Genomic DNA, 8,090 nt, shown 5'->3' with positions numbered 1-8,090 from the left:
TGTTAAAAATCTTGGTTTGAGTCTTGTGTGGTTAGGGGGTGTTTCCCCTCTTTTGCTCTTTGGCTTGTAAAGCCTTTTGAGCCACCTTCCTTAGCTTTTGTAATAGCCTTTGTTTAGCCTTCTAACCACTGAATTCCAGAGGAATTTCAATGGTGGAAAGGTGGTTTTGAGGTCCCAAATAGGAGGGAGTGGTCCTCTCTCCTCTTGTCTTGCTTGCATGTGTTGATGGCCTACTAAATGAGCATTTGTTTCTAGTTCTTTGTGGCTTTGTTCAAGCATGTTTTTGTGACTTTTTAGACCTTCCATAACTCTATTTTTGGCTTGTTTGATCATTGGTTACTTGCTCTTTACACTTGTAGTGTAATCTTGCTCACTAGCCTTGCATGCCTAATGAGTTAGCTTGTTATTCTAGCATGTGTTGGCTTAATCTCAGCCCATTTTTGGTCTTATTTCAGCATGTTGTAACTCTGTTTTGGCCTGGTAGAGTCACCTCTTGCATGCTTCTTACACTTGTAATGTAACCATGCTCACTAGCTTTGTATGCTCGCTACTTTAGCCCATTATTGTAGCTTATTTTGGCTACACTTCAGCATGTTTTTGCTCATATTTTAGCATGCTTGAACTCTGTTTTGAGTGGTCTTGGCGCTTTGTGGCCTGCTTTGTATGGCTATAGCATGATAGGCTTTGATAGCTTTGTATTTTGAGTCCTCTAGCATGCTTTGCTTGGGTTGTTTGCATGATATGGCATCATTTAATATGTGATTTTAGAGCATATATCACTGTCATACTCTCATATGTATCACTCTTTCAATGCTTTTGAGAAGTTGAACCTCATGCCTTGTTTGCGAGCCAATACATGAGCATATTTTTCTTGCCATCTATGCTGCAAGTCTAGCATGTTTTTGCTACTATTTCGACCTGCCTTAGGTCTGTTTTGAGTGGTTAAGGTCATTTGAGCTTTGCTTAGTATGGTTGTAGTATGAAGGACCTTGACTAGCTTTGAGTTTTGAAGCCTTTAATATGTTGTGCATGTGATGTTTGCATGGTGTGGCACCATTTGGCATGTAATTTCAGTGTATATAGTGTAGTCACACTCTCATATATTTCACTTCTTTATAGCTTTTGAGGGTTGTGTATTATTCCTTGCTTATAGGCAAACATGTGTGCATGTTCTTCTAGTATTTTGAGCTTCCATTTCAGCATGTTTAGGCCATTATTTTGGCATGATTGAGCTCTGTCCAGGGCTGGTTTGGACATTTGTGCTATGTGTTGCATGCCTCTTGTGTATTGCTCTTTACTAGCTTTGATGTTTTTGGTCCTCAACATGCCATGTTTGCATTGCTTTCATGCTTTAAGGTCTATAGCATGCCATTTCAGCACTAAACATCTGCCACCTCCCTCATTTTTTCATTCTTCCATTTCATTTGAGGGTTGTTTGTCCTTGAGATTGTGTTTGAGCTTGGGATTGAGACTTATGCTTAAATGGCTTTAACCCTCTTTTGAGGGTTCCTCTTAGTCAAAGGCATGGTCTCTCCTATGCCTTAAATCATTCTTTTGGTTGACCTCCTCTCCTTAGAGGACTTGCACATTGGACTTAACCAATTAAAGAATGGATTGGTAATGTAAAATGTGTAAACAAGAATTGAGTCAACTTAAACATACCAAGATAACATATGTGTGTTGCATTGCATGTGTTTGGATCAGACGTTAATCCAAACACAAGAAATGTGGGACGTTTCATACTTGAAGTGATGAAACGTGTCACGTTTCTTGGTCGCTAACGCCCTTGATCAAGCATGATAGGGTGGAGGCTCTTTGTGTGTTGTTTGTGCATTCATAAACATGGTGTAAGCTTGGTTCTTGGCCACCATGCATTGAAAATGCTTGGTTGGTGGCTTGAGAGCCGAGTGCCACGCTCCTTTGAGCTTGAGACATGATTGGGAGCGTGACAGTGCCTACATTGCCTTGCAAATACATTGATGTGCCTCTATTGTTCTCTGTTATGGCAAAACCAGAAGCCTGGAGAAGCAACGAGCCAACCAGCCAGTTTTACTAGCCGACTGGCTAGTTTTGGTGGCTTGTAGCCACTTTTTCTGGCTGGCAGCCCACCAGCAGATCCCTATTTTAAAGTAAAGGCAGTCTGGAGGTTGGCACAATTTTCAGAGATCAAGGCAAGTACAAACAGAGGCAATTGACAACATGGTAATGGATTTCTGAGCGAACGCCAACCGAGCATGCATCTTCAACCTCTTGGAACAGAGCTGAGGCAGTATGATTTGTAATTAGCTTTACTTGTTAGTTAGCTTAATTTGGTAATTTAATTAATTAGTTTGTTAATTAATTAAGTGTTGTAATAATTTGGAAGTAGTTTACTAGTTATTCGTTTTGTTGTGTAACAATTAATCTAATTGGTTTAATTAGATTGGTTAGTCAGCTTAGCTTAGATTAGCTTAGCTAATTCATTCGGACCTCCGTCGAGAGGGAAAATGTTGTAATAAGTGTGCGTGTGTGTGTGCATGTCTTTCAACCCCATTTCTTTCTCCCTTTTACTTACCGCTTTCGATGGTTAGATTAAAGACATGTTTTGATTAGCATACCTTATGCTTTGCATGCGTGCATCATTCATTTGTCATGCATGCACCGGGATCGGCGCATCATTCAAACTGCATTGATTTTCAATACCTATTTGAATACATGCATCAAATCATTACATTCATATGCCATCTTAGATAGCCGAGCCTATTTAGTTGCATTTTTGCATGTGTTGCATTAGGCATATTAACATAGCTAGGATCATACATGATTTCTAACTAGTTCTCTATTTTGACTTGGAGTACACTGTAAGTGTTTACACTTTAGCATATTTGCATGTGTGTGAGTGTTGCCATGATAGCATGCTTGCCATGAGGCTATTTGCTTAAATGCTAAACGGCATGAATGCCTGTGGATGAAAGCTTTATTTCTTGAATTGGAATAATTCATCAAAATGTGAGTTTTAAGCCCACTTGGAGTGGCAAATCATCATGTTCTAAGCCCACCTTGTTTGGTGGCAAATCTGTATTTCTAAGCTCACTTGAGGGTGACAAATTCAAACCATTTTCAAAAACAAACATTGAATTGTTTTGTTCCAATTCAGGCGATCTAGTCTATACTTGTATGCTGTGCGCATCACATAGGAATATAGCTAATAACCGGAATAAGGACACATGTGTCTTCAAAACAACATATCATGCTTAGTAGAGGCCGATCCTTTGATCGGGGCGAGCGGGGGTGCTCATTTTATGACCTTCCCCCCCTCGTACCCAAGTTCTCGAGCTTAGGCAACTTTGGTGATGACGGACACGTGGCCTTTGGCATGAGTCAGGGTTTCCTAAATTTCTTAAAAATAAAATATTTAGGTGGCGGCTCTGTAATCTGGAAAAGCAATCTATGTTTGGCGCTTTTTGATTAAAATCGATTTTCCAAAACGATTTGCCGGATTTGGACTCTTTGGTGATTTATCAGTCTTACATTGCACTTTGTGAGATTAGATACAGAACTGTGACAGGAGTCCGAACTATATTAGCATGAAGGGAGGGCGCGCGGAGGAAGTTCGGGCAGTCTACAATACTAAGAACAAATGAAATAAGTTTATATACAATCCGAGCGTGTGTTTCAATGTATGAATCTGCCATGTTATGTAGGTCGCGTGCCTCAAGTTAAGTGAATTGCCCACTATGCCTGTCTATTTGGAGCCACCAATTATCTGTAAGTAATAACTCTGTAAAGTTATGTTTAACTTTAATTATTTTCTAATGCTATGAAATGATCAGTTTTCCGAAATGTAATGTTTTGTATGAATGAATGAATGAATGTCCAAGTTTCTGAAATGTATTCGTGACATCCTTAGCGTCATATGATATGGGTCCCTTTATGGGTCATCGGAAAGCCTTATGGCCGTCCCTTTATGGGTCATCAGAATAAGTTTATGGTAGTCCCTTTGTGGGTCATCAGAATGCCTTATGGCCGTCCCTTTATGGGTCATCGGAATAAGTTTATTGTAGTCCCTTTGTGGGTCATCGGAATGCCTTATGGCCGTCCTTTTATGGGTCATCGAAATAAGTTTATGGTAGTCCTAGATATGGGTCATCGGATTTTCTAATGCTAATGGATGTGCCGCGTATTATGATGTGCAACATACAAACTTCGAATATGAATACAACTACGAATATAAATATGTTTCTGCCTTGACATTTGACTATATATAAGGTTCTGCTTCCTTATGGCACATCATTCATGTACCCCTTTTACTCTATTATTATTCACTGGGCCCCTGCTCACTATTTATCTATTATGTACGTAGGTAAGCAGGCGCGTGACCAGGCCTGAGCTGCCGCCTGTAATTTTTGTCAGCCAATCTTTGTGCCTCCTAAGGAAGTTCCAGATTAAGTCGAGTTTAGTGGCTGTCTTGTGAATGTACTAAACTTTGTTTCTTTTGAATTTTCGGACAAGATTTCTGATAATATGTTCTAGGAGTGATGTGTATATACTGTATCTTTTGATGTTACTTGAAAGTTTATAAGGTTTTACGTTATCTGTCCTATGTATGTCTACACAGCTCATTGGACTACTATTATTTTGTAAAATTGCTTCCGCAACCCCTAGCTATATGTTATTCAGTTAAAAGGTCTTTGGTAATCCAAGGATTACTGGCCGGTTATGATGCTAAACCTATAGGGATAGGTTTGGGTCGTGATAGAGTGGTATCAGAGCACTAGTTATACCACACACGAGTCCACATGAGCTATAGGATATCCGTAAGAAATATGGGCATCTCATCAGCATGTGTGTGAGCGTGTTCATTAAAGATGAAAACTGAAATTAACCATGAACACATGACAATAAAGTGAATGATCGAAATGATAGAAAAAGGATTGTTTGCCTATGTTTCTAAATACTCTATTTACATCTAGCAAATGGATAATACAAGAAGTGATGGACCAACTAAAATATCTGAGGCTTGAATGAGCCGAATAGAGCAAATGCTCACAGCTCTAACTGAAGCAATGGCGCAACAACAGAGGCAACAACCTTTACCTCCTCCACCCCCATCGGTCCAAGTTGAACCAGACAACAATGAAATAATCAACCTTACTCAGATGTTCATGAAAATGAAGCCGCCAACTTTTCTGGCCAGTATTGAGCCGTTGAAGGCTGAAACATGGTTATTAGAAATAAAGAAATTATTTGAAGTCTTTCCTTGTTCTGAGGTTCAGAAAGTCCTTTTGGCCACCTATACTCTAAAAGATGAAGCCTGCAGATGGTGGCTATTAGCTCGAAATGGTAATGGGAATTTGACATGGGCTCGATTCAATGAAATCTTTTATGACAAGTACTTCCCTCAGTGTTTTCGGGACCAAAAAGTGTCTGAACTCCAAGAACTCAAACAAGGTAGAATGTCTGTAGCTGAGTATGAGGCTAAGTTCACTGAGTTAGCCAGATTCGCTCCCCACATGATAGACATAGACTATATGAAAGCCCGCAAATTTGAAGGCGGATTGGATTTAGACATATTTGATCGAGTTGGCGTATTGAAATTGCCAACATACATGGGAATCCTTGACAGAGCCCTTATGGCTAAAGCCAACTTAGCCGCAAAAAGACAGGCTAATGCTCCGACAGCTAAATGGAGGGGTAAGAGATTGGGATCGAATTTTAAAAGAGGTCGGTCATTTTTAAAGAAGCAAAATATGGGATCTTACAGTGGCTCAAGCCAAAGTAATGGATCTGCACCGACTTGCCCAGAATGTCGTAGGAAACATAAGAGGGTTTGTTATCGAGTGACAGGTGCCTGTTTCAGGTGTGGAAAAACCAGCTATATGAAGAAAGACTATTCTATCAGGCTCGAAAATACCAACCGTCCAGCCGCAAGTTCAGTCGAATCAGCTTCTACATCCAAAATGAATACAAAAGCTAACACCGAGAAAGAAACCTTAAGGCAGGGTCGAGTATTTGCACTTGTGCCTGGTGATGTGCAGAACACCGAATATATGGTATTAGGTATAATTTCTATCTGTGCTCAGAATGCCTGTGTGCTGATTGATTCTAGTTCTACGCATTCATTTGTATCACATGCTTTCTCTCGGAAATTAACTAGACCATTAGAACCTATGAACTGTTTACTATCTGCATCTACGCCGTCTGGAGGTTCTATGATATGTGCTTATGTATATCTGGCATGTGATGTTATGATGTGTGATATGATGTGTGATATGACATTGTATGTTGACTTACTGCCCTTGAACATTGATCATTTTGATTGTATTCTGGGTATGGATTGGTTGACTAAATATTGTGCTACTATTGATTGTGTGAACAAAACCATCATGTTCAAAGCACCTGGTATGCCTGAGTTTACTTTCACTGGAAATGAGATAGTTCCTCCGCCATACTTGATTTCATTCATGAAAGCCAAGAAATTGTTAAGGAAAGGTTATTGGGGCTACTTGTGTTGTGCATTGACTAAATCTTTAGCTAATACCAATGTAGAAACCATTCCTGTGGTTTGTGACTTTCCTGATGTATTTCCCAATGATCTACCCGGGGACTTAATTGATAGAGAAATTGAATTTACCATTGATATAATACCTGGAACACAATCCATCTCCAAGACTCCATATAAGATGTCGACTTCTGAATTGAAAGAGTTAAAAGTCCAACTTCAAGAACTCTTAGACAAGAAATTCATCCGCCCGAGTACCTTACCTTGAGGTGCTCCAGTTTCATTTGTTAAGAAGAAAGATGGAGCTTTGAGGCTATGTATTGACTACCATGAGTTAAACAAAGTAACTGTTAAAAACAAGTACCTACTACCCCGAATTAATGACCTGTTTGATCAACTTCAGGGAGCTCAAGTGTTTTCTAAGATTAACCTTAGATCCGGGTATCACCAGCTAAACGTCCAAGCAGAAGACGTAGAGAAAACCGCTTTCCGAACTGGATATGGACATTATTAATTTTTAGTCATGTCATTTGGGGTAACAAATGCACCTGCAGCTTTCATGGATCTGATAAATAGGGTGTTTAAATCATTCCTTGATGAATTTATTGTTGTCTTTATTGATGATATATTAATTTACTCCAAAAGCAGGGAAAAACAAGAGAATCATTTGAGAACTGCCTTACAGATTCTGAGAGAAAGGAAATTATATGCAAAACTTTCCAAATGTGAATTTTGGCTGGACAGCGTAGCCTTTTTGGGCCATGTAATCAACAGGGATGGTATATCAGTAGACCCACAGAAGATTGAAGCCATTGTTGACTGGCCAAGACCAACTAATGTGTTCGAAGTTAGAAGTTTTCTTGGGCTTGCGGGTTACTGCAGAAGGTTTGTAAAAGGATTTTCAAAGCTTTCCATGCCATTGACACAGTTGACACAGAAAAATATACTATTTGATTGGAATGATCAACGAGCGACGCCTTTCAAGAACTGAAAACGAGATTTGTAACGGCACCAATCTTGACCTTGCCCAACGGAACTGATGGATTTCAGATTTACAGTGATGCATCTTACAAGGGTTTAGGTTGTGTGCTTATGCAAAATGGGAAGGCGATTGCTTATGCATCTCGGCAACTCCATTCTCATGAAAAGAATTACCCGACTCATGATCTTGAACTGGCAGTTGTGGTGTTGGCTTTGAAAATCTAGCGTCACTACTTGTATGGAGTAACTTGTGCAGTGTATACTGACCATAAAAGCTTGAAATATTTCTTCTCCCAAAAAGAATTGAACATGAGACAGAGAAGATGGCTGGAATTAATCAAAGACTATGATCTACAAATTTTATATCATCCAGGGAAAGCTAACACTGTGGCAAATGCCTTAAGCCAAAAATCAATGGGAAAGTTGTCATGTTTGCTCACCAGTCAGAAAGAATTACTATGTGATTTGGAAAAGAATGAGATTGAAGTTATATTTCAAGAACAAGGTGGGGTCTTAGCTGCTATCTCTGTCCAACCTGCGATCATTGAAGAAATCAAAGAGAAGCAACTTGAAGATGAGTTCTTGAAAAAGGTTGTAGATGAAATTGACTTAAAACCAAGGTCTGGAT

At 39.5% G+C, this 8,090-nt stretch overlaps 1 protein-coding gene and 1 pseudogene across 1 annotated transcript; both read left to right on the top strand.

The window, feature by feature from the left end:
* The first annotated feature begins 5,045 nt into the window (after positions 1-5,045).
* LOC145819119 (uncharacterized) lies at positions 5,046-6,749 on the top strand. Its single transcript, XM_082913077.1, has 2 exons — positions 5,046-6,186; positions 6,418-6,749. Exons 1-2 carry the CDS (start codon positions 5,046-5,048, stop codon positions 6,747-6,749), a joined length of 1,473 nt encoding a protein of 490 aa, XP_082769203.1.
* Positions 6,750-7,004: 255 nt separating this feature from the next.
* LOC145819118 (putative mitochondrial protein AtMg00860 pseudogene) lies at positions 7,005-7,472 on the top strand (annotated as a pseudogene).
* Positions 7,473-8,090: the final 618 nt, after the last annotated feature.

The sequence above is a fragment of the Camellia sinensis genome, chromosome 2 (assembly GCF_055761805.1).
Source record: "Camellia sinensis isolate YWXY chromosome 2, ASM5576180v1, whole genome shotgun sequence".
Classification (NCBI taxonomy): Eukaryota; Viridiplantae; Streptophyta; class Magnoliopsida; order Ericales; family Theaceae; genus Camellia; species Camellia sinensis.
Note: the sequence above shows the minus strand (reverse complement) of the source record. Positions and strands in the feature narration are given on the sequence as shown.

Bases quoted from the DNA above. Each gene is read 5' to 3' on its own strand.
- LOC145819119 (XM_082913077.1), top strand. From the start codon at position 5,046: ATGGCGCAACAACAGAGGCAACAACCTTTACCTCCTCCACCCCCATCG. The intron at 6,187-6,417 runs GTTCTATGATAT...GAAATGAGATAG, and splicing joins TGCATCTACGCCGTCTGGAG to TTCCTCCGCCATACTTGATT.